Source organism: Triticum urartu, chromosome 4A (assembly GCF_056163025.1).
Source record: "Triticum urartu cultivar PI428250 chromosome 4A, HENAU_Tu73, whole genome shotgun sequence".
NCBI lineage: Eukaryota > Viridiplantae > Streptophyta > Magnoliopsida > Poales > Poaceae > Triticum > Triticum urartu.
Window position 1 is genome coordinate 220,010,407 of NC_141876.1, and position 26,605 is coordinate 220,037,011.

The 26,605-nt window shown below is 42.5% G+C and overlaps 1 protein-coding gene across 1 annotated transcript; it reads right to left on the reverse strand.

Moving 5' to 3' along the window:
• Window positions 1-345: 345 nt before the first annotated feature.
• Window positions 346-25,585, reverse strand: LOC147975425 (uncharacterized). The gene is made up of 3 exons (XM_087520418.1): window positions 25,433-25,585; window positions 844-1,003; window positions 346-781 (listed from the first exon to the last, which is right to left on the reverse strand). The coding sequence occupies exons 1-3, from the start codon at window positions 25,583-25,585 to the stop codon at window positions 534-536; spliced, it is 561 nt and encodes a 186-aa protein (XP_087376544.1). The 3' UTR covers window positions 346-533.
• Between the last annotated feature and the right edge of the window lie 1,020 nt (window positions 25,586-26,605).

Genomic DNA, 26,605 nt, shown 5'->3' on the forward strand with positions numbered 1-26,605 from the left:
GACACTGAGCATGGGCCCGTGGCGATATATGGCCCCGCTGGTCTATGTGCCAGGCGCTTCGCTGCATCGCATCCCATTGCTGGCTGCTTACTATGGCTGATGCATGGCTTGTCCAAACGGGCGTGCGAGCGCCGCGTGCAGGCCCCTGTTGTGCAAGGAGTGTGCCGAGTCTACGAGTCCACACCCAGCGGTTAGGTCAGTCTCACTCTTGAACATAGCCTTGTTACTGGGTTACCCTCTGTATGACTGTTGGCTCGATTTGCGTTGCGGGGCCACATGCCCATGTCTCATTGGTGGGTCTTTGTCTTTGTTCGACGTGTTGGGTGTGTCGGTGTGCTGCACGGGGTGGAGAGAGCCCCCTCCTTCCGTCTTCATCTTTCTTTTTTCCCTTGTCTGTCTGCTCGCCTCCTCATCTCCTTGTCACACCCACCTCATCACCAGCGACGGGCGCGCCTGGACGCATCAGCTAGCCGAGGAAAAGCGCGGTGGTGCGACGGTAGGGAGCCCATGTAGCGGCGGTGGTGGAGACAACCCTAGATGGTGCCCCACGAGCCACCCGACCTCCTTGCCTTGCCATGGATCTGCTCCTCCCATTTCCTTTCCGTCGATTTGCTTTTTTTCGCAGTGCCATCGTGGATTGGGTCAATTTGGTTTTCACGCATGGATCTGGTTTGCCCCCATTTCCTTTGCACTAATTTGGGTTTCTCCTTGCTTTCATTTTTGCCTCTCTTTTCTTTTGCAGCTCTGCTAGTTCTTTGTTGCTGCCGCTCTTTTGGTTGACTGCCATGGAACCGTTTGGCTGAGGTGTGTCCATCATCATTGTTTGCTATGTTTTTGATTTACCTGCTCGCTGACTACTACATTTTGCCTCCTTTAGATCTCTGCTTTCTTCATCGTCGTCCATCGGTCCAAGTTGTTCTTTTCTGCTCTGTTGCCTTTCGGTTGCTTCTGAAGCATGCTGCGGATTCGTTGTGCCTCCTTCCAATGTAAGTTCTTTTTGCTTCTACTACCTTTGCATGTGCATGTGTGATATTTTAATTTATAGAGTCCGGAGGAGAAGTGTGAAGTGGATAGAGTTTGTGCTGAGAAGTTCCTGAATAATTCACGCAGTATTAACCATGGCTACATGTTTGTTAGTCATTTGGTTAGGTCAAGCTTATCTATGGATTTTTTTTCCTTAATGAAGGATATGGTAATAGGAAATAGTAAGTGTTGTTCTGGCATATGTACCTGCGCATTTTTCAAGGATAATCGTAGTTCTTTACCAAATCATTCATGGGATTTCATTTTTAGCTTCAAGTATTAAAGGAAAGGGCGAATGTAAAGAAATAGGATTGTGCTTTTACTTGTTGTGGCATGCAATGTAAAGAAATAGGTGATAATATTGTATTTCTTCCTTCCATACTTGGATCTAGGTAGATTATCTATGTTCCATTGGATGAAGCATGAGATTCTATGTTGATATTATTTTTGGCCTACATGACTACACCTCTATAAATTTATGAACTAGCATTGGATATTTAATAAGAGGTCACCATTTGAAGATCTATCATTAATTGCAAATAACAGTTGTTTTGGTTGGATGAAATGAGTTTCTTTTGATGAGGCTCCATTTTATTTTGCATCACATGTTACTAAATGACTTAAGAATTTAGTGAGGCTTTGTTTGGAGTCTGGCCAAACATGATTTATTACTATTGCATAACAATAGATATAAATTTTATTCTTGTGTTCTGCAGCTGGTGTTCTGTACTCCATTTGGTTCATCTAACTCTTCATGAACCGTCTCTATACTCATGCATGTACCTCGATGTAAGCTTCATCGGCTCTCGTTACATTATGCAGCATGATGTACTCCCTACATCCCAAAATAAGTGTTGCAGAGTTAGTAGTACAAAGTTTTACTACGTCCGCGACACTTATTTTGGGACGGAGGGAGTATGTGCTTTCTGTGAGAGTAAGGTACTGATACACTGCTGAATGAGGTTGCCTCCTAGTGTGTATCTGTTATGAGGTAGTAAAAACTCAATTACATCGGAAGGAAAATCATAAAAAGAGTATACATGCACTTGCTCGATCAACAAAGCTTGCACCTAAGAGCAGGTCTGGTTCATGCTTTAGGGAGGTTAAGTTTCAGTCAGCGAGAGAGTAATTGAATTTGACCACCAACATCATATATAATAGAACTATAGAACAAAGTATAGAAACATTAATTTTTAGAATTGTGCTTCCTTTGGTTGATTGATTAATACACCATGATAATGTACATTGCACGACTATATGAGTAAAGAACATGCAAAACAACAACTGATCTCGTCCAAGTATTGCTGGCTAATTGGATTGCTGGGGAACAAACGAATTGAGTATTCTGATGATATATAATTTGGTGTACAAAACTGCCACTGTTGGGACTTCCTAATTTGCGTTCGGGCTTACAAATTCATCAACGATGAATCACCTTGATATTTGTTTTGGAGTTAAATGTTTTACTACCAGATGTATAAATTAATATCAGTGTGATACATATCTTGTTATTTGAGTTGCTCGGTTAAATCTTGTGTAGGTTAATTTTTTTAACAAGTTGTTGAAGAAGGCAGATGGTTCTAGGCTTCTCGTTGCATCCTACACTCCCTGTCCGAGGAATCAATAGACAGGGTTCGCCCACCTTTTGAGATCGGTGAGTTAATAGTCCTATTTTAATCAGATTATGTTGGTGTGCCATCCTTTGAATTTTTTTATTCATTCTAATATTGTTTCTGTTGCTTTTTTCCTCGATGTCCTGTTAAAATTTAAGCTCTAGAGAAACTGAAAGGATCCGTAGAATCAGAAGCATCAAAGAAGTCTAGTTGGGGCGGGGGATAAAGCGTCGGGATATTTGAAAAGAAGGAGAAGCAAGGAAACATGAATCAATAGATCAGTTGGTGTTACAAGAGGTATGTACAGCTAGCTCTTCATACTGCCTTCAGTCTCTTTACTCTTGACTACTATGTTTTTATCCACCTTGTTTATGAGCTGCATTGTAAACTTGTCTTCTCGATTTAGGTAATCTAAGAAGTTGATCTACGAACAGAGGAAGGCTAGTCTTGTTGAAAGGCCCAACGCACTCAACAACTCTGCTGGTGCTGGCATCTATGAAAAGGGATGCTGAATAACCTTGTTGTCTTCTATCCTTCCCATGGGAGGGCTACTGATTGATATAGATTGTTGTGTTTATTTGTAGAATAAAAACTGAAACTCCTGATGTTGGATTTGTATTTGTCATAGGGTTTTCTATCTTGGTCCGCCTTTTTCATTCCATATATATGATGTCTACTACGCAACTTTATTCTTGTAGACTCGTGTTGGGCCTCCAAGCATAGAGTTTTGTAGGACAGTAGCAATTTTCCCTCAAGTGGATGACCTAAGGTTTATCAATCCATGGGAGTTGTAGGATGAAGATGATCTCTCTCAAATGACCCTGCAACCAAATAAAAAAGAATCTCTTGTGTCCCCAACACACCAAATACAATGGTAATTTGTATAGGTGCACTAATTTGTCAAAGAGATGGTGATACAAGTGTAGTAATAATAGTAGATATTGATTTTTGTAATAGGAACAATAAAAAACAGCAAGGTAGCAATTGATAAAATGGAGCACAAACGATATTGCGATGCTTGAAAATGAGGCCTAGGGTCCGTACTTTCGCTAGTGCAATCTATCAATAATGCTAATATAATTGGATCATATAACCATCCCTCAATGTGCGATGAAGAATCACTCTGAAGTTCCTATCTAGCGGAAAACATAAGAAGAAATTTTTTGTAGCTATTTTTTCCGATCGATCTATCCAAAGAGTTCGTACTAAAATAACACCAAGTTATTCTTTGCAATCGATCTATTAAGAGTTCATACTAAAATAACACAAGTTATTCTTTTCGATCGATCTATCCAGAGTTCGTACTAAAATAACACCAAAACAAATTAGATTCATAATACTCAATCCAACACAAAGAACCTCAAAGAGTGCCCCAATATTTCTTCCAGAGAAACAAGGACGAAAACATGCATCAACCCCTATGCATAGATTACCCCAATGTCACCTCGGAAATCCACGAGTTTAGTGCCAAAACATATATCAAGTGAATCAATATAACACTCCATTGTCACCATGGGTATTCATATGCAAGAAATATATCAAGTGCTCTCAAATCCATAAAAGTATTCAATCCGATAAAACAAAATTTCAAAGGGAAATCTCAATACATCACAACAAGATAGAGAGGGAGAAACACCATATGATCCGACTATATTGACAAAGCCGGCGATACATCAAGATTGTGAAATCTCAAGAACATGAGAGAGAGAGAGATTAAACACATAGCTACTGGTACAAACCCTCAGCCCCAAGGGTGGACTACTCCCTCCTCATCATGGTGGCCGCCGGGATGATGAAGATGGCCACCGGTGATGATTTCCCCCTCCGGTGGAGTGCCGGAATGAGGTCTAGATTGGTTTTTCGTGGCTACAGAGGCTAGTGGCAGAGGAACTTCTGATCTAGGGTTAACCTGAGGGTTTTTGGAATATTTGGGAATTTATAGGGCGAAGAGGGGGTGCGGGGGCCGCCGAGGTGGGCACAACCCACCTGGGCGCGCCTGGGCCCCCAGGCGCGCCCTGGTGGGTTGTGCCCCCCTCGGGGCACCCCCCCTAGGTGTTGCTCTGGCCCAATGGATGTCTTCTGGTCCATAAAAAATCCACAAAAAGTTTCATGGTGTTTGGACTCTGTTTAATATTGATTTCCTGCGATGTAAAAAACAAGCAAAAAACAGCAACTAGCACTGGGCACTGGTTCAATAGGTTAGTCCCAAAAAATGATATAAAGTTGCTATAAAATGATTGTAAACCATCCAAGAATGATAATATAACAGCATGAATACTTCATAAATTATAGATACGTTGGAGACGTATCAGCATCCCCAAGCTTAATTCCTACTCGTCCTCGAGTAGGTAAATGATAAAAGAAATAATTTATGAAGTGTGAATTCTAGCAAAGTGCACAAGTTTGATCAATGACAATTTCAATCACTTTTCCTAGCACCATAACAACAATTCTTTCTTATAAAACTTCTCATGTTAAAATAGCAACCAATTCACATGTTAAGGTTCAAACAATGAATTCTCTTGAAACTCAACAACCTATGTTCTCAATCACGAAGCAATTGTAATTCAACTTATTCAACAGAGTTTAAGTAAGATCTCCAAATACTCAACCATCATATAGTATTCTATGATTGCTAACACTCACCGCATACACATGAGCAAAACGTTTCAACCGGACACATAGAAAGATAGGGGCTTATAATTTCGCCTCCCAACGTATTCACCTCAAGGGTGATGTCAACAATAATAACTCATGCTACCCATATCCAACTGGATATATGTGCCTAGATCTTTCCTCACCACATGATGTTTGCCAAAAGAGAAAAATAAAAAGGAACAAAGAGAAAAACTTTGACTCTTGCATGAAAGTAAATATATAAAAGTAAAAGGTAGGCCCTTCGCAGAGGGAAGCAGAGGTTGCCATGCGCTTATTTGTTTGTATGCTCAACCCCTTAGTGCAAAAGAACGTCATGTTATATTGCCCCTTATGATAGCAACCTTTATTATGCAGTCTGTGGCTTTTATTCTTTGCCATCACAAGTTCGTACAATGCTCAATTTTCTCTTACACTAAATGATCTAACACTTTTAGAAGCAATTTTTATTGCCTTATTGCACCGATGACAACTTACTTGAAGGATCTTGCTCAATCCTTAGGTAGGTATGGTGGACTCTATTGGGGAACGTAGCATGCAATTTCAAAAAAATTCCTACGATCACGCAAGATCTATCTAGGAGATGCATAGCAACGAGAGGGGGAGCGTGTGTCCACGTACCCTCGTAGACCGAAAGAGGAAGCGTTAGCTTAACGCGGTTGACGTAGTCGAACGTCTTCGCGATCCAACCGATCAAGTACCGAACGTACGACACCTCCGAGTTCAACACACGTTCAGCTCGATGACATCCCTCGAACTCTTAATCGAGCAAACTGTCAAGGGAGAGTTTTGTCAGCACGACGGCGTGGTGACGGTGATGGTGATGTGATCCGCGCAGGGCTTCGCCTAAGCACTACGACAATATAACTGGAGGAGTAAACTGTGGAGGGGGGCACCGCACACGGCTAAGAAACAACAGTTGTGTTTTGGGGTGCCCCCTGCCCCCATATATAAAGGAGGAGAGGGAGGAGGCCGGCCAATGGAGCGCCATAGGGGGGGAACTGACTAGGACTCCTAGTCCAAGTCGGCCCCCCTTCCTTTCTTTCGGAGGAGGAAAGGGGAAGGAGAGGAGAGGGGGAAGGAAAGGGGGGCCGCGTCACCTTCCCCTTGTCCAATTTGGACAGCCCAATGGGGGGGCACGCGCCTCCCCTTGTGGGCTTCACTCTCTCTCCCCTATGGCCCATGTAGGCCCATTACTTCCCCAGGGGGTTCCGGTAACCTCTTCGTACTCCGAAAAATACCCGAACCACTCCGGAAACATTCCAGTGTCCGAATACTATCGTCCAATATATCAATCTTTACCTCTTGACCATTTCGAGACTCCTCGTCATGTCTGTGATCTCATCCGGGACTCCGAACAATCTTCTGTCACCAAAACACATAACTCATAATACAAATCGTCATTGAACGTTAAGCGTGCGGACCCTACGGGTTCGAGAACTATGTAGACATGACCGAGACACCTCTCTGGTCAATAACCAACAGCGGAACCTGGATGCTCATATTGGTTCCCACATATTCTACGAAGATATTTATCGGTCGTACCGTAATGACAACATACGTTATTCCCTTTGTCATCGGTATGTTACTTGCCCGAGATTCGATCGTCGGTATCTTCATACCTAGTTCAATCTCGTTACCGGCAAGTCTCTTTACTCGTTCCATAATACATCATCCCGCAACTAACTCATTAGTCACATTGCTTGCAAGGCTTATTGTTATGTGCATTACCAAGAGCCCAGAGATACCTCTCCGACACTTAGAGTGACAAATCCTAATCTTGATCTATGCCAACCCAACAAACACCTTCGGAGATACCTGTAGATCATCTTTATAATCACCTAGTTACATTGTGAAGTTTGATAGCACACAAGGTATTCCTCCAGTATCCGGGAATTGCATAATCTCATAGTCAAAGGAATATGTATTTGACATGAAGAAAGCAATAGCAATAAAACTGAATGATCAACATGCTAAGCTAACGGATGGGTCTTATCCATCACATCATTCTCCTAATGATGTGATCCCATTCATCAAATGACAACACATGTCTATGGTTAGGAAACTTAACCATCTTTGATTAACGAGCTAGTCTAGTAGAGGTTTACTAGGGACACAGTGTTTTTTCTATGTATCCACACATGTATCAAGTTTCCGGTTAATACAATTCTAGCATGAATAATAAACATTTATCATGATATAAGGAAATATAAAATAAAAACTTTATTATTGCCTCTAGGGCATATTTCCTTCAGACTCTTGAAAATAAGATTTGGGTTTAAGGGTTTTTGGATGCACAAGTAGTATCTCTACTTGATGCGGAATTTTTGGCTAGCAAGGATGGGGGGCAAGCACCACATGTTGAAGGATCTATGACAATATAACTTCTATGTGAATATGAACAAACATAAACCATTATGTTGTATTCCTTGTCCAACGTCAACAATTTTGGCATATAATATTTTTATGGGGGCTCACAATCACAAAAGATTTCCAAGATAGTGTATTTGCATGTGAAAGTTCCCTTCCTTATACTAATTATTCATGAATTGCTTGTATGATCAATATTGTGATTGTCAAGCTTCAAAAGATTTCACTTTCCAAACCCAATATGAAGCTACCACTAGGCATGATATAATTTCAACTTCATGATATTCAATTCATTCAGCAATTTACTCATAGGATATAAGTGAAGCACAAGAGTAAATGACAAGCTACTCCAAAAAGATATAAGTGAAGATCAAGCGAGTAGTTATGTAAATGGGTAGCTATTTGAGGACTCTCTCTTATTTAAAAAATTTCAGATCTAAGTATTTTATTAAAATAGCAAGCAAAACAAAATGGCATTCCAAGAATAGCCCACATCATGTGAAGAAGCAAAAACTTAGGTGCAACCGATACTAACCGATAATTGTTGAAGAAGAAAGGTGGGATGCCTACCAGGGCATCCCCAAGCTTAGATGCTTGAGACTTCTTGAAGTATTACCTTGGGGTGCCTTGGGCATCCCCAAGATTGAGCTTTTGTGTCTCCTTAATTCCTTTTATATCACGGTTTCCCTAAATCTTAAAAACTTCATCCACACAAAACTCAACAAGAACTCGTGAATAAGTTAGTATAAACCAATGCAAAAACCTTATCATTCTCTACTGTAGCAAATCACTAAAATTATTATTCAACATTGCATACTAAATGCCTCTTCATATTTAATACTCCTATCCTCAAATAGGATCATTAAACAAGCAAACATATGCAAACAATGCAAACATAACAGCAATCTACCAAAACAGTACAATCTGTAAAGAATGCAAGAGTATCAATACTTATTTAACTCAAAAAATTATGAAAATTTACCACACTGTAGAAAATTTATCATCTCTTATTGTGCAAAAAGTTTCAACATTTTATCACATTCTGACTTTTCTAGAGAATTTTTGCAACAGCGATAAACTTTTTTGTTTTCAAACAGCAACTCATATACTTGCAAGATAAGCATGGTAAATGCTATATTTGCCACTTTTATTGAAATAAAAGATGCAAAACATTATTCTAAATAACAGCAAGAAAATCCTAACAAAATAAATTGACGCTCCAAGCAAAACAAATATCATGTGACGAATAATAATATAGCTCCATGTGAGGTTACCGATAATGTTGGAGACGAAAGAGGGGATTTCTTCTGGGGCATCCCCAAGCTTAGTTGCTTGGATCTTCCTTGAATATTACCTTGGGGGTGCCTTGCGCATCCCCAAGCTTAGGGTCTTGTCACTCCTTATTGTCCTCATATCGACATCTCACCCAAAACATGAAAACTTCAATCGCACAAAACTTAACGGAACTTCGTGAGATAGGTTAGTATGATAAAGAGCAAATCATTTCACTTTGGTACTGTCAAAGACAAGATTCATAATTGTTATCACACAATGCCAATTGTAGCATATCATTTCCACAATTTATATTGTAGCGACCCGACCTCAGATGGCCAAGTCTCTGTGCTTCAGTGTCATCCCTGGATCGGTAATGCTGACACACACAGTACTCGAAGGATTTATAACAGAGTGGCAATCACACACTTATTACATCGACTGTCTCAAAAGAGAACTTATTACAATAATATGTCTTAAGGCCATCTAATGCGATAACAGCGGAAGGCTTGGAAGATAAAGTGAGTCCATTAACTCCAACAGAATAGCTGAGCTGCACGGCAACGACCTAACGAACCTTACTCCTCGTCTGAAAAGTCTACAACATAATACTTTGCAGCCCGAAAACGGGTCAGCACATGGAATATGCTAGCAAAATAACACAGTAGAGCATGAACAAAATAATACTATCACTACATGCATATTTGGCTGGCGGAAAGCTCTATGGTTATAGTTTTTGCGAAAAGCCAATTTTTTCCTACAACAAAGGAATAGATTTTAATTTAACTAGCATGGTAGTTGAACAACAATGAGAAGGTTCCTCCAACTCAATCCCAATTAAAATGATTAACATCCCAACAATATTAATTAAGAATGATGAGATACATGTGATAACCCAAAATACTAGATACTCAAGAATTGTCCATAACCGGGGACACGGCTAACCATGATTAGATTATACACTCCGCAGAGGTTTGTGCACTTTTCCCTACAAGACTCGATCACCTCCGTTGGATTTCTCGCACTACAAGGTGTTTGAGAAACGGATGACTGAGACACAGTCTTTCAGAAACATTAACTCTCTACTCCGGACAGACCATACTAAACCTACACCCCACTACCTGCTGATCTGCCTCTTCAAGAGCTTCACGTAACTTACTCAACTATGCTAGATCCCATAATAGCCTGTGGCTGCACACGGAAGTTTCTAGCATGAATCATCTCAGTTCCCTTTGAGCCTGGGTGGCGGCCCATAGGAAGATCACACGGGTACTCCCGGATTTCCAAAAAATACAGACAACACTGGGTACTCCAGGTGCCTCAATCCACCCAGATGTTAATTTAAGTTGCCACCTTAAGTTGAACCATTAATTAACAAACTCACATCTGTCATGGATTTCACTCAAACCCAAACCACGTCTACGAGCATAGCATAGCATAGCAATTTAAGCAACGCGTAGAAGTAACTCCCAAGGGTTTGAATGTAACAGGGTAATAGGTTCTACCTCATCAACTACTTCCCAGCCCACATGTTAATGACATCCTAATCATGCAATGTTTGAGGATTGGAACTAATGCATAAAAACTGGGTGTTAAAAGGGTATGATCAAAGTGTTACTTGCCTTGCTGACGGTCTGCGAAACCTAGGGACTCGTAGTAGCATGCTTCGCACTCCGGGTGTTCTATCACAAACAAACAATAACATACATAAGCAACAAGCAAAGATGCGCAAGCAAAACTCAAATAAAAGAGGTTGACCAGAAGATTCAACTTAAGAACTCCGGTTAGCAAAAGGAATCAAATCAAACGGAGCAACGAAACTCAAACGGCGAAAGAAAGAAGCTTCGTTTACTAATTTGATCCTAGGTCAAAATTTTACAGTGGCAAAAACTTATTTAAGTTGGTTAAACGGAAAGAGGGTCTCGAGACGAAGATCTAGGCGCTTGAATCACCTGATTCCGACTAACGAGCGAAGAGATAAACAGAAACTAAGATCGGATCAGAAATCGCGATCAGAAAACTCACGGAATAAATCCGATAAAAGAAAATTGACGAATAGACTAACGAATGAGCGTTTGTTAGCTGTACCTAACGGGCGAAAACCGTTCGTTAAAACGAACATACGGACGGACGTCCGCTAACTAGAAGAACCGAGAAAAACCGGCGATCCGAGAAAAACGAACCTAGGGTTTTCTAAAAAACCGAACGGTTCTTAAAAAAATCGGCGGCTCGGATCCGGTGGCTACCTCCTGCGAGGGGCTCCGGCGTGGCGAGGTGGCGGGGCGGCGGCTTGCTGGGCGTCGACGCGGGGCGCGGCAAGCGGCGGCGGCGGCGGCTTAGCGCGGGCGGCGGGGTTGGCACGGGGCGGCGGTGGTGGTGTTTTGGGGCGGCGGGGGTGGCGGCTATATAAAGGTCGGGGCGGGGCGGCTTGCTTGGAGGAGGGGAAAGCGGCGACGGCGGCGAAGTCCGGCTCGGACTCCTAGTCCGAGCGGCGGCGGGGCAGCGCGCGCGCGGGGAGGCGGCGGCGGCTGCGGGCCGGCCTGGCTCGGCTGGGCCTTAGGCCTAGTCGGGCGCGGGAACTTTTTTTTTAATAATTCTGTCGACAGAAATAAAATCCTAGAAAAATAAATAAAAAAACTAAAATGCCAAAATAAATTTTCATCGTCTAAATCAAATATTTAGAACGAGATGAACGTTTTCTTGGCCCTAAAATGCAACTTTGAAAATGTGCAATTTTTCTAATGCAAACAAAATTGCAATAAAATCCAAATAAAACAAATATTTGATTTTAATATTTTTCCTCCTATATTTTAATTATCTTGGAGAAGTCATATTATCTCCTCTCATATATTTTAATATGAAATATTTTCGGAGAGAAAAATAATTAAAACCAAAATCCTCGTTTCAGATTTGATAAAAATCAAATATGAAAACCTGGGAAATCCCCAACTCTCTCCGAGGGTCCTTGAGTTGCTTAGGATTTCGAGGATCGCGAGACGAAATGCAAATAAAATATGATATGCATGGATGACTATGTATAACATTCCAAATTGAAAATTTGGGATGTTACAAACCTACCCCCCTTAAGATGAATCTCGCCCTCGAGATTCGGGTTGGCTAGAAAATAGGTGTGGGTGGTCTTTGCGAAGATCATCGTCTCGTTCTCAGGTGGCTTCGTCCTCGGTATGGTGGCTCCACTGAACTTTGCAAAATTTGATAACCTTACTGCGGATGACTCTGCTAGCAAACTCAAGAATCTTAACTGACTTCTCCTCGTAAGTCAAATCACTATCCAACTGAATTGCCTCCAAGGGTACTGTATCTCTTAACGGTATATCGGCCATCTCAGCATGACACTTCTTCAGTTGTGAAACGTGAAACACATCATGAACTCCTGAAAATCCCTCGGGTAATTCCAACTTGTAGGCAACTTCTCCCATCCGTTCCAAAACACGATACGGTCCTACAAATCACGGAGCTAATTTCCCCTTAAATCCAAAACGTTTCACTCCTCGCAAGGGAGATACTCGCAGATATACTCTGTCTCCAATTTCATAGGTTACCTCTTTGCGTTTTGAGTCCGCATAACTCTTCTGCCTGGATTGAGCAATCTTCAGTCTACCACGAATCAATTTAACATTCTCCTCAGACTCCTTGATCAAGTCTGGTCTAAACAACTGTCGGTCTCCTACCTCGTCCCACATCAAAGGTGTTCTGCACCTGCGTCAATACAGGGCTTCAAACGGTGCCATCTTCAAACTGGCTTGGTAGCTATTGTTGTACGAGAACTCTGCGTAAGGCAAATTGTCATCCCAACTAGATCCATAATCTAGCGCACAGGCTCTCAACATATCCTCCAAAATTCGGTTCACTCTCTCGGTCTGTCCATCTGTCTGTGGGTGAAAAGCTGTACTGAACTCCAACCTAGTCCCCAAAGTCTGGTGTAACTGATGCCAAAACTTTGAAGTAAACTGTGTTCCTCTATCTGATACGATGGTCCTTGGAACTCCATGTAGACATACGATCCTGGACATATAAATCTTGGCCAACTTTGCACTAGTATAAGTGGTTTTCACTGGGATGAAGTGAGCCACTTTGGTCAAGCGATCAACTACTACCCATATGGAATCATATCCTGCTTTAGTCCTGGGCAATCCGGTGATAAAGTTCATGCCAAGTTTATCCCACTTCCATTCGGGTATCGGCATAGGCTGTAATAGTCCTGCTGGCTTCTGATGTTCTGCCTTCACTCTCTGACATACATCACATACGGCTACATACTCGGCAATATCCTTCTTCATACCGGTCCACCAGAAATGTTTCTTCAAATCCAGATACATCTTGGTGTTTCCGGGGTGTATTGAGTATGGTGAGTCATGAGCCTCTTGAAGTATTAACTTCTTGATCTCCGGGTTATTGGGCACATAAACTCGGTCCTCAAACCATAGGGTATCGTGCTCATCTTCATGAAAACATTTGGCCTTTCCTTTGCTCATCTTCTCCTTTATCTCGGCAATCTCCTTGTCATCCTTCTAAGCTTCCCGAATCTTGTCCAGCAATGTCGACTGGACCTCCATTGTTGCAACGAATCCTCTAGGGACAATCTCCAATCGAAGTTCCATGATATTCTCTGCTAACTCCTTCGGCAGTCCCTTAATTTCAAGGATATTAGCATAACTCTTCCTGCTCAAGGCGTCTGCTACGACATTGGCCTTTCCTGGGTGATAGTGTAGCTTCATATCATAATCCTTGATAAGCTTCAACCATCTCCTTTGTCTAAGGTTCAGTTCCTTCTGGGTGCAGATGTACTTCAAACTCTTATGGTCCGTGTATACATCACATCGGTTTCCAATAAGGTAATGCCTCCAGGTCTTCAATGCATGCACTACGACAGCTAACTCCAAACCATGAGTGGCATAGTTCAACTCATGAGGTTTTAGTTGTCGTGAGGCATACGAAACAACTCTTCCATCCTGCATAAGTACACATCCAAGTCCTAAACGAGAGGTGTCGCAATACACTTGGAATTCCTTATGTATATCCGGCAGTGCTAGCACTGGCGCTGTAGTCAAACGTTTCTTCAACTCCTGGAAACTTGCCTCGCAATCTTCTGTCCATTTAAATTTAGTATCCTTCTTTAACAGTTCAGCCATTGGCTTCGCAATCTTGGAAAAGTTCTCAATGAATCTCTGATAGTAACCCGCTAGTCCAAGGAAACTGCGGATCTCGCTAACTGAGGTGGGTTCCAACCATTCAGTGACTGACTGAATTTTGCTGGGGTCTACTGCTATACCTTCTCCCGATATAACATGTCCAAGGAACCCGACTTCCTTCAATCAAAACTCGCATTTGCTAAACTTAGCATACAACTGGTGTTCCCTGAGTTTCTCGAGAACTAAGCGCAAATGCTCCTTGTGCTCCTTCTCATTCTTCGAGTATACCATAATATCATAAATAAACACCACAACAAACTTGTCCAAATACTCCATGAATACCTTGTTCATCATGCTCATGAAATAAGCAGGGGCATTAGTCAGTCCAAATGACATGACTGTGTACTCGTATAATCCATACCGCGTTGTGAACGCTGTCTTTGGTATATCCTTCTCACGTATCTTCAACTGATGGTATCCCGATCTCAAATCGATCTTCGAAAACACCTTAGCTCCTTGCAACTGATCAAACAGATCATTGATCATCGGCAGTGGGTACTTGTTCTTAATCGTCACCTCATTCAAGGCTCGATAATCAACAACCATCCTTAGGGATTTATCCTTCTTCTCAACCAAAAGCACTGGGGCTCCCAAGGTGATGAACTTCTTCGAATGTATCCTTTCTCCAATAACTCCTTGATCTGTTTCTTGATTTCCTCCAGATCATTTGCGGGCATCCGATAGGGTCTCTTGGATATTGGTCCTGTTCCTGGCAACGGCTCTATCAAAAACTCAATGTCTCTATCCGGTGGCATGCCTGGTAACTCCTCTGGAAAAACATCCGGATAATCCTTCACTACAGGCACTTCCTCCTAAACAACTCCCGTAAGGGCATTCACTTGGCTCCTCCTAGGCACATTCCTAGACACATACTTAATCCTTTTTCCCTCCGGGGTGGTAAGATAAATTGACTTACTAGCACAGTCAAAACTTCCTCCAAACTTTGACATCCAGTCCATACCTAGTATCACATCCAATCCTTGTGACTCCAAGATAATTAGGTCGGACGGAAAAACATGTGTGCCAATGATTAAGGGTACCTGGTCGCACCATCGGCTAGCCATGTATTCTGCTCCGGGTGAGCTTACTAACAAAGGGGTCCTAAGGGTTTGGGTTGGTAGTTTAAACTTATCCACAAATCCCCTTGATATGTATGAATGCGATGCACCAGTATCGAAAAGAACAAGAGCTGTAAATGACTTAACCAAAAACTTACCTATTACCGCGTCCGGCTGCTCTTCAACCTCCTCCACATTAACGTGGTTCACTTGTCCTTTATTGAATGGATTGGGCTTCTTCCCAGCGCTCCCATTTCCGTTTCCATTCTTTCCTTCAAGGCACTCCGTGGTGTAGTGTCCAGTCTTCCCACACTTGAAACAAGTAACATGACTTAGATCTCTTTTGGCGGGTGTGGCTAGATTGAGGCGGTTTTGATTATTGTTGGCTCCGTTCCCATTCCCATTCTTAGAACCGTTGTGGTTATGTGATCCTCCTCCAGTGTGGTTGTGACCTCCATGGTTATGAATAAGTCCTCCCAAATTCGGGGTTAGGCGAGGCTTCTGCTGAGCTCCTGAGTTATACTTCCCTTGTCCATACTTTCTCTTGCGGCTCTCAATTTGCTGCTGCTTCCCTTCAATCATAAGATCCTTATCTACCAACTCCTGGTAGTTGTTGAAGGTTGCTACCATCAACTGCAGCTCATCTCATCATTCAGCCCTTCCATAAACTTCTCCTGCTTCGTGGCATCTGTGGCCACATCATCAAGGGCATAGCGTGATAACTTGCTAAAATCATCCATGTACTGAGCCACAGTATGGTTCCCCTGGCGTAGGTTGCGGAACTCCCGCTTCTTCATCTGCGTAGCTCCAGTTGAGACACGGGCCGTGCGGAAAGCTTGCTGAAACTGGTCCCAAGTGACGTTGGCTATGGGAAAAGTGGCTGTGTAATTCTCCCACCATGATGCTGCTGGTCCATCCAATTGATGAGCGACAAAACGCACCTTCTCAGCATCAGTGCATCCCGCAGTGGTCAACTCCCTTCCAATACGGCATAGCCAAATATCAGCAACTATTGGCTCGGTGCTACTGGAAAACACCGGCGGTTGTAACCTTAGAAAACGGGCTAGGTTGTCCACTGGCGGCGGGTTGTTGTTGTTGTTATTGCCCTGGTTCTGAACTAGCAATTGCATCAAAGTATTCTGCTGCTGGATCAACTGGGTGAGCTCCGGTGGGAAAGCAAAACCGGTGTCACGTCTCGGAGGCATCTGATGGGTTTAGATGGAAGAGATCAGAATAGAAAAGGGGTCTAATGAGAAAACACTACCCATATGCACATGAGACAAACACAAACATTTCACTCAATCAATCAAGCAAGGGCATACAAACGGTCTAGGACTATCGCAAAGTGCTCATCTATTACTAATTACATGGGGAAATACTACTAATATTTGGTGATCATCTAGAAATTTTGATCGGTGGAAGACTCCATGATGTCTGCTCTAGCTTCATCTTCAAAGTCATCATCACTAGGATCGGAATCGGTGTCATCGATGATGATGTAGTCCTCGGGGCGTATCTCCTTGGGTTCTTCTTCTTCTTCTATTGGTGCCGGTCCTCCCATGAATACTCCGATCTTCTTGACTAGGTCGTCATTCTTCTCCAGTAGTGTTTTAATTTCCTCCTCATATCCATCGTGTGTAAACTTGAGTTCTTCATCAAGCTCGATGATTCTAGTCTTCGCCTTCTTCAAGTCCATCATGTCTGCGCACATCTGGTTCTCCTGACGTCGAATGTGCTGGTTTAACTCCTGGATGAAAGCTGCAATGGATCTATCCTTCCTGGTGCTGATTACTTCCCATTGCTCGTCTCGACGTCCACATATTTGGTAGATAGTGTCCTTAAGCTCCCTGTTGTAGACTTCTCCAATGCGTCCCATGGTAATGTGAGCTGCCATGCTCTTGCCTAGACTCCAGGTGGGTGCTTCAAAAGAAAACTCTATGGGTTTAGAAGTTGGTGAGAACGTACTTCCTGGAACTTGTACTTGAACCATCCAGCGCTCCTCTTCAGGTAAAGTGGCGTTGTATGTTCCGGTGAAGCTTGGTATTCCAATGTTCAAGTACCTAGTGACTTCCTTCAAGTGGCGTCCAAAAGGTGTGTCTTCATCTGGTTGTGCAAACTTGTTCTTCATCTCTGTCATCCTAAAGAGTAGAAAATGGAGAGGAGTCAGAAATGAGTAGAGAAGTGTGACCTAGGGTTTATCTTAGTGGTCGTGTCCTACACTCAGCGTGTGCTCTGATACCATCTTGTAGCGACCCGACCTTAGATGGTCAAGTCTCTATGCTTCAGTGTCATCCCTGGATCGGTAATGCTGACACACACAGTACTCGAAGGATTTATAAAAGAGTGGCAATCACACACTTATTACATCGACTATCTCAAAAGAGAACTTACTACAATAATATGGCTTAAGACCATCTAATGCGATAACAGTGGAAGGCTTGGAAGATAAAGTGAGTCCATTAAGTCCAACGGCATAGCTGAGCTGCACGGCAATGACCTAACGAACCTTACTCCTCGTCTGAAAAGTCTGCAACATAATACGTTGCAGCCCGAAAACGGGTCAGCACATGGAATATGCTGGCAAAATAACACAGTAGAGCATGAACAGAATAATGCTATCACTACATGCATATCTGGCTGGTGGAAAGCTCTATGGTTATAGTTTTTGCGAAAAGCCAATTTTTCCCTACAACAAAGGAATAGATTTTAATTTAACTATCATGGTTGTTGAACAACATTGAGAAGGTTCCTCCAACTCAATCCCAATTAAAATGATTAACATCCCAACAATATTAGTTAAGAATGATGAGATACATGTGATAACCCAAATACTAGATACTCAAGAATTGTCCATAACCGGGGACACGGCTAACCATGATTAGATTATACACTCTGCAGAGGTTTGTGCACTTTTCCCCACAAGACTCGATCGCCTCCGTTGGATTTCTCACACTACAAGGTGTTTGAGAAACGGATGACCGAGACACAGTCTTTCAGAAACATTAACTCTCTACTCCTGACAGACCATGCCAAACCTACATCCCACTACCTGCTGATCTGCCTCTTCAAGAGCTTCACGTAACTTACTCAACTATGCTACAGCCCATAATAGCCTATGGCTGCACACGGAAGTTTCTAGCATGAATCATCTCAGTTCCCTTTGAGCCTGGGTGGCGGTCCGTAGGAAGATCACACGGGTACTCCAGGATTTCCAAAAAATACAGACAACACTGGGTACTCCAGGTGCCTCAATCCACCCAGATGTTAATTTAAGTTGCCACCTTAAGTTGAACCATTAATTAACAAACTCACATCTGTCATGGATTTCACTCAAACCCAAACCACGTCTACGAGCATAGCATAGCATAGCAATTTAAGCAACGCGTAGAAGTAACTCCCAAGGGTTTGAATGTAACAAGGTAATAGGTTCTACCTCATCAACTACTTCCCAACCCACATGTTAATGACATCCTAATCATGCAATGTTTGAGGATTGGAACTAATGCATAAAAACTGGGTGTTAAAAGGGTATGATCAAAGTGTTACTTGCCTTGCTGACGGTCTGCGAAACCTAGGGACTCGTAGTAGCACGCTTCGCACTCCGGGTGTTCTATCACAAACAAACAATAACATACATAAGCAACAAGCAAAGATGCACAAGCAAAACTCAAATAAAAGAGGTTGACCAGAAGGTTCAACTTAAGAACTCCGGTTAGCAAAAGGAATCAAATCAAACGGAGCAACGAAACTCAAACGGCGAAAGAAAGAAGCTTCGTTTACTAATCTGATCCTAGGTCAAAATTTTACAGTGGCAAAAACTTATTTAAGTTGGTTAAACGGAAAGAGGGTCTTGAGACAAAGATCTAGGCGCTTGAATCGCCTGATTCTGACTAACGAGCGAAGAGATAAACAGAAACTAAGATCGGATCAGAAATCGCGATCAGAAAACTCGCGGAATAAATCCGATAAAAGAAAACTGACGAACAGACTAACAAACGAGCGTTTGTTAGCTGTAACTAACGGGCGAAAACCATTCGTTAAAACGAACGTACGGACGAACGTCCGCTAACTAGAAGAACCGAGAAAAACCGGCGATCCAAAAAAATGAATTTAGGGTTTTCTAAAAAAACCGAACGGTTCTTAAAAAAACTGGCGGCTCAGATCCAGCGGCTACCTCCAGCGAGGCGAGGTGGCGGGGCGGCGGTGGCTCAGCGCGGGCGGCGGGGTTGGCGCGGGGCGGCGGCGGTGGTGGTTTGGGGCGGCGGGGGGTGGCGGCTATATAAAGGGTGGGCGGCTTGCTTGGAGGAGGGGCAAGCGGCGGCGGCGGCGGAGTCCGGCTCGGACTCCTAGTCTGAGCGGCGGTGGGGCGACGGTGCGCGCGGGGAGGCGGCGGCTGCTGCAGGCCGGCCTGGCTCGGCTGGGCCTTAGGCCCAGTTGGGCACAGGAACTTTTTTTTAAATATTTCCGCCGAAAGAAATAAAATCCTAGAAAAGTAAATAAAAATCTAAAATGCCAAAATAAATTTTCATTGTCTAAATCAAATATTTAGAACGAGATGAACGTTTTCTCGGCCCTAAAATGCAACTTTGAAAACGTGCAATTTTTCTAATGCAAACAAAATTGCAATAAAATCCAAATAAAACAAATATTTGATTTTAATATTTTTCCTCCTATATTTCAATTATCTTGGAGAATTCATATTATCTCCTCTCATATATTTTAATATGATATATTTCAGAGAGAAAAATAATTAAAACCAAAATCCTCGTTTCAGATTTGATAAAAATCAAATATGAAAACCGGGAAATCCCCAACTCTCTCCGAGGGTCCTTGAGTTGCTTAGGATTTCGAGGATCGCGAGACGAAATGCAAAATAAATATGATATGCATGGATGACTATGTATAACATTCCAAATTGAAAATTTGGGATGTTACATATATTGAGCAATATAAGCCATAGAAACTAGAAAACAAGCAAACTATGCATTGAAAACAGAATCTGTCAAAAACAGAACAGTTTGTAGTAATTTGTACTCCAACCATACTTCTGCTACTCCAAAAAATCTGAAAAATTAGGAAACCCTGGGAAATTTGTCTATTAATCTTCTGAAAAACGAATCAATACTTTATCTCGCTTCTGTTAAAAATGAGAATTTTCCTGAGCACAAAAGTTTCTGTTTTTCAGCAAGATCAAATCAACTATCACCATAGACCATCCCAAAGGTCTTACTTGGCACTTTATTGAAACAAAAGCAATAAAACATGATTACTACAGTAGCCTAATCATGTGAACGCACAAAAACAGTAGGTAAAAGTGTTGGGCTGTCTCCCAATAGGCGCTTTTACTTAGTGCCTTTTAAGCTAGGCATGATGAGTTTAATGATGCTCGCATAAAAGATAAGGATTGAAACATAACAAGAGCATTATGAATCATAAGTTCCTCTCTCATAATAATTTTCAGTAGCATCATGAATAGATTCATCAATATAGCCATCACATAAAACATTCTTTTAATGGTCCAAAGGCATAGAAAATTTATTACTCTCCATATAAGCAATTTTATTCTCATTCACAATAGTGGGAGTACCATATGAAACTCGAATACTAAAAATTTTTTCCACACTAAAAGAGTAATGATCAGTAAAAGGATATTCAAAATTATGACAATAATTATCACTACTTTTTATAACATAAGTATCATCACAATAATCATCATAAATAGCAACTTTGTTCTCATCATAGATAGGAGGCATGCAATCATCATATCAAATTTGATCATTCAAAGTAGGGGGACTAAAAAGATCATCTTCATTAAACATAGATCCCCAAGCTTGGGACAAACATTAATTGTAGCAAATAAATTCTCAAACATGTCATTCTCATCAAACATAGCATCCCCAAGCTTGTGTCTTGGCATATCATAAGCATAATCACTCTCATCATTAATAGTATGAATAGCACCAATGGTATAACAATTGCTATCATCATAATTTCCCAAGTCGATGCCAAAAAGATTTCCAAGATTATAAGAAGTATCATTATCTTCCCAGTCATAATTATCACAACAAACAATAGGCATAACAAAATCATCATCAAGTGCATCATCTTCCATAATTATTTTTGATTCATTTTCATGAAGCACAACAATAATAGGAGCAACATTATTTGGGAGAGATATACCTTTTTACCTCTATTCTTTCTTCTTTTCTTCTTCTTCACCACATCATGTGTGGGTTTAATTAATTTTTTCAAGCTTCTTGTCGAAGAGATTGATTGGATAGGAAGCTCCTCCTCGTTACCTGATTCATCATAATAAACACTAGGAGGGTATTAGGAAATATTTTCCCTTTCATTAGTACTCTCTTCATATTCTATTTGTTTTCTTGTCTTTAGATAGTTGGCAATATAAGGATTCTCAATGCAATTTACCGTGCAAAACATATAAATTTCCTCTAGATCAAAATCAAGAAATCTCTTGAGATTAAATTTTGGAATACCCTCAGTTTACGTTTCATTTCTTTATACCCCAAAAGAAGACTAAGCCCTTTATGATGCTCAAGGGTAATCAAGTTATCACAATTTTTTGACACGATTTGATCATGAAAAAATTTGCATTGGAGATTTAAAAGACCACGTTCATTGCAAAGTTCACAAGGATGGTGAAAAAATTAAATCTTTCAGCACAATCATCTAGCCTCTCTTGCAACTTTTTCATTTCTAAATATTTATGCTTCTTACAAAATCTATCTTCCCTTTTTGGTGTGCATTTGCACTCCCAATTCACTCCATGAAAATTGACATTCTTATAGGAGACATCATTATCATGACTAATGCAATCATCATTAACATCATGAATATTCAAGGAATTTATACTAGCAATATCGCAATCATGCCCATCATCCAATGTTTTTATGCCATAAATTTTGTTGAATTCTTTTTCTAGCAATTAAGCACAATTATCGGAACCCTTATTCTCAAGATAGACATTATAAAGATAAAGAGCAACCTGAGGTAACCCAATATCCATTTTTTTGTGGTTTTCTATTATAAAACCAAACTAGTGATAAAACAAGAAACTAAAATATTCAATTGCAAAATCTAAAGATATACCTTCAAGCACTCACCTACCCGCAATGGCGCCAGAAAAGAGCTTCGTTGACGGGGTGTGGGTGCCGCTTACCTAACCTCCCCGGCAACGGCGCCAGAAAAGAGCTTGATGTCTGCTACGCAACTTTATTCTTGTAGACTCGTGTTGGGCCTCCAAGCGTAGAGTTTTGTAGGATAGAAGCAATTTTCCCTCAAGTGGATGACCTAAGTATTATCAATCCGTGGGAGGTGTAGGATGAAGATGGTCTGTCTCAAATGACCTCGCAATCAAATAACAAAGAGTCTCTTGTGTCCCCAACACACTAAATACAATAATAATTTGTATAGGTGCACTAGTTCGCCGAAGAGATGGTGATACAAGTGTAGTAATAATAGTAGATATTGATTTTTGTAATAGAAACAATAAAAAACAGCAAGGTAGCAATTGATAAAACGGAGCACAAACGATATTGCGATGCTTGAAAATGAGGCCTAGGGTCCGTACTTTCGCTAGTGCAATCTCTCAACAATGCTAATATAATTGGATCACATAACCATCCCTCAACGTGCGATGAAGAATCACTCCAAAGTTCCTATCTAGCAGAGAACATAAGAAGAAATTGATTGTAGCTATTCTTTCTGATCGATCTACCAAAAGAGTTCATACTAAAATAACACCAAGTTATTCTTTCTGATCAATCTATCAAGAGTTCGTACTAAAATAACACAAGTTATTCTTTTCGACTGATCTATCAAGAGTTCGTACTAAAATAACACAAAAATAAATCCAGATTCATAATACTCAATCCAACACAAAGAACCTCAAAGAGTGCCCCAAGATTTGTACTGGAGATACAAGGACGAAAATGTGCATCAACCCCTATGCATAGATTACCCCAATGCCACTGTGGGGACCCCGACTCATAAGTCGTAATCACCGAATGCACGTGTACAGTGATCCCAGAGATCAATGCTCACTGAACACACAGAAGCTGAATAACAAGAGTCTTACATCCATACATACCGTTTTACACAAGTAGGACCATTATGGTCAAGTCTTGAGTATAACATCGCAGCGGAAATCTTCATCGATAACTTGGACCCATGCCATCTGCCTTAACCCTACAGGCATTCTGACTGGGAAGCGTCCTAGCTCGCGTGTTCGTCACCGAGGAGTTCTTCATTATATCCTGTTCTTTCATGCCTGGCCAATAAAATAACCAGTGGCAAGCCAATGAGTACTTTGAATGTACTCGCAAGCAACTCAAGGGTGATAACAGAAAAATTATGCAAGGCACTACTGCTAATTTGGCATTTTTTCGGAAAGCTAGTTTTTCTCATGCAAGTATGATCAACATTTATCAAGGATATGAATGTGTCTGCAACAAGTATCAGGAGGTTACAGACATCAACATCGAGAGAGAGTTATGAACAACACATGCTCAAGCTCATCGTGACTTCCTCACGAATCACGTCAATAGATTTACCAAACCGTGTTGTTTGTCAGAAACATATGGACGTAGTCTAAGCAGCACCACCCAACTGTCCTTGATCGTGGACACGGCTATTCGAATAGTTTTACACTCTGCAGAGGTTGCACACTTTACCCACAAGATCCGGGGAGCTTCCGTGTCATCCACGACCCGCGGTACCTCAAGTACCCGGGGTAAGCACCCGATCACTATCTTTCCCTAGACGACACTAGCATGGAGTCCACTCGATTGGTAGTAACCCCCGTGCCCAACATTTCACAACTTTAAAAATGGTGGAGCCTCGCTCCCATATTCATCACATACCACTGGCACGGGGTACCAACAGTGTGTCCGGTGCCCCATAAAAATGTTCTTGGCCGCCCTACCTGGCACGGCCCCGTCCCGAGAGAGCGCGCCAACAACTCTCCCGTCACTAGTAATGCGGGCTCCATGCTAGTATCGGCCTAGGTAATCAATAATGCCCTTTCCCATACAAGGGTAGTGTGGTTGCGCATGTAAGGTTGGGACAGTCGACAAATCTTAAATCTAATCCGTCTCTATAAACAACACTTTTATCGAGCCTCGGTACACTACCTCTCCACCAAGTAGTGACCTAGTTCATCATCATCTCCCAGGGGCATTAGTGGCACCCACTGGGCTGTTTGCAAGTATGTCAACCCACACTTGTTTCTTTCCATGCATAACCCTGACCCACTTTGCGTAGCCATTTACTATAGCATATTTCTACAACCCACCAACACAACTAAGCAAGGGTAGAGTCATGAACAATGCAAGTATCAATGGAGTATGCAACGGAGGCAAGCCTAGCAAGGTTGCCATTCAAGGTATATCATGCACTCAATGAAGCAACAAAAATGCCATCATGATGTAAAATGGTTCATCATGGTCAAAGGGTTGCTTGCCTGTTTTAACAAAGTCTTCGAGGTCTTCAAATATCTCTGGTCCAACTCCAAGCATTTCGTCTACTTCGTCAACTATCGTTGAAAGCAACCATAATAAGCAACACAACAAGGCAGGAAATAAAAGTGCTCTAAAATATTAATTTGACTTTTCTAGGACATCTCTGGTTATATGAAAAATAACCAGAGTGGTTTCATTGGAATTAGGTCAGTGGTTATTTCCGAACATTACGATATGATGGAATCAAGGGGTTTATGGAATTGCAAGCAGTGTACAGAAGAATTATTTTGGAAAATGAGAAAAGGTACCCATTTAACAAAGAATGATTCTTGAGGCACCTAGGAGTTGGTTTCACTAGATTTGGAGTTCAAATGATTTCTCTATGAATTTGCAAAGTTGGCCATATATGAAGAAATAGACCATTATTTGAGGTGATACAGAAAGTATTAGTAAAAATGTTCAAAAACTAAGTTTTGAACTTATAGACATTTAGGATTTGAATCATGGAATTTGGATAAAAAATGGTCTCTCTGTGATTTTCTAAAGTTTATCAAAGAAATGGAAAAATAGGATTTGCTAATTATTTGTGAAAGAAATATTTCTGTAAAAATGTGCAAGTAGCACCATGTGATAGGGAATGAATTTAGAAACTACTAGAAATTTGAATCAACAAATTTGGAGTTAATTTGAATTATTTATGGATTTTAGAAACTCACTAGAAAAGAATAAAAAGAAATATAAGGCATTACCCTTATCCTGCGCACCAGCGAGAGATAGCCATGGGCCGACCCAGCTGCTCGGCTGCGCGGGCAACAGGGGCAACGTGGAAGGCGTACCGAGGTAATACGCCTTCCCGCACGGTGGGTGGAGCCACCGACGAGCGGGGCCCGCCCGCAGGTCATCGTCTTCGTCTTCCTCCCGCGTGCTCGCCTGGCCGAGGGAGCAGAGAGCCCCGACGACGACTGTCGGTGCTATGGAGCACCTCCGGCGACGCTCTGGCTATGGATGAGCTCGGCGTCGAGCGCCGCATCCATTCGTGTATGCCACGGCTGCCGGGGATGGTCGAGGCGATGGCGGCTTGGATGCCGGCGGACGGTGGCGTCGGGCGAGATTGGGCACGGCGCTACGGTGCGTCCTCGGACGAGGGGAAGAGCGTGGGAGCTCCGCCTTGCTCAGGGGAGCCTGCTGGTGGAGAGAGGAGAGGGAGAAGAGCTCGGGCTCGGTTGAATTTAGGTGGAAGCCGGCGGCGGCTCTCCGGCCATGGAGGGCTATGGAGGGCGCGGGGAGAGGAGTGAGCCGGTCAGGATGACGTGCAGGAGGGAGAGAGAGCCATCGGAAACCAAAGAGAGCTCGGGGTGGCCTTTTAAGGTAAGGGGGTGAGGTGCACCATGAGCTCATGCGTTGGCGAGGCTGTTGCCGTCGCTGCAAGCCACGGGGGCTCACGTGGGCGTGTCCGGGGTGTTTGTAGGGGTGGTCTACGCCCAGAGGAAGGGAGAGAAGGAGCAGGGAAGTGTCAGGGCGTCGCGCGTGTGAGCTCGTCCATTGGATCTCTCGGGCGGCCGGCGCGCGTGCGAAAGGAGGCAGCAGGAGGGAGAAGGAGGAGGGGGCCAGGGGCGTGGCGTGTTGCGGACGTCGAGGCACCTCGACTGGCGCGAGGGGGAGGCTCGAGGTGGTGGGGGAGCGCGGCGTCAACGGTCGGGAGCACGCTGATGTGCTCTAGAGCGCGCAAATGGCCGGCACCCACGGCTTTTTCTCGCGTCCTCGCGCGCCCACTTGTGTCTGGAAGCTGCAGGTGGGAGTAAACAATGTGGCAATGGCATTGGATTCCCTGGGGATCCACTGGAGTGAGGAGGGAGGTTGAGAGAGAGAGAAATGGTGCTGTCCAGAGAGGGAAAAAGAGCTTTTCACCCCCATCATCATGG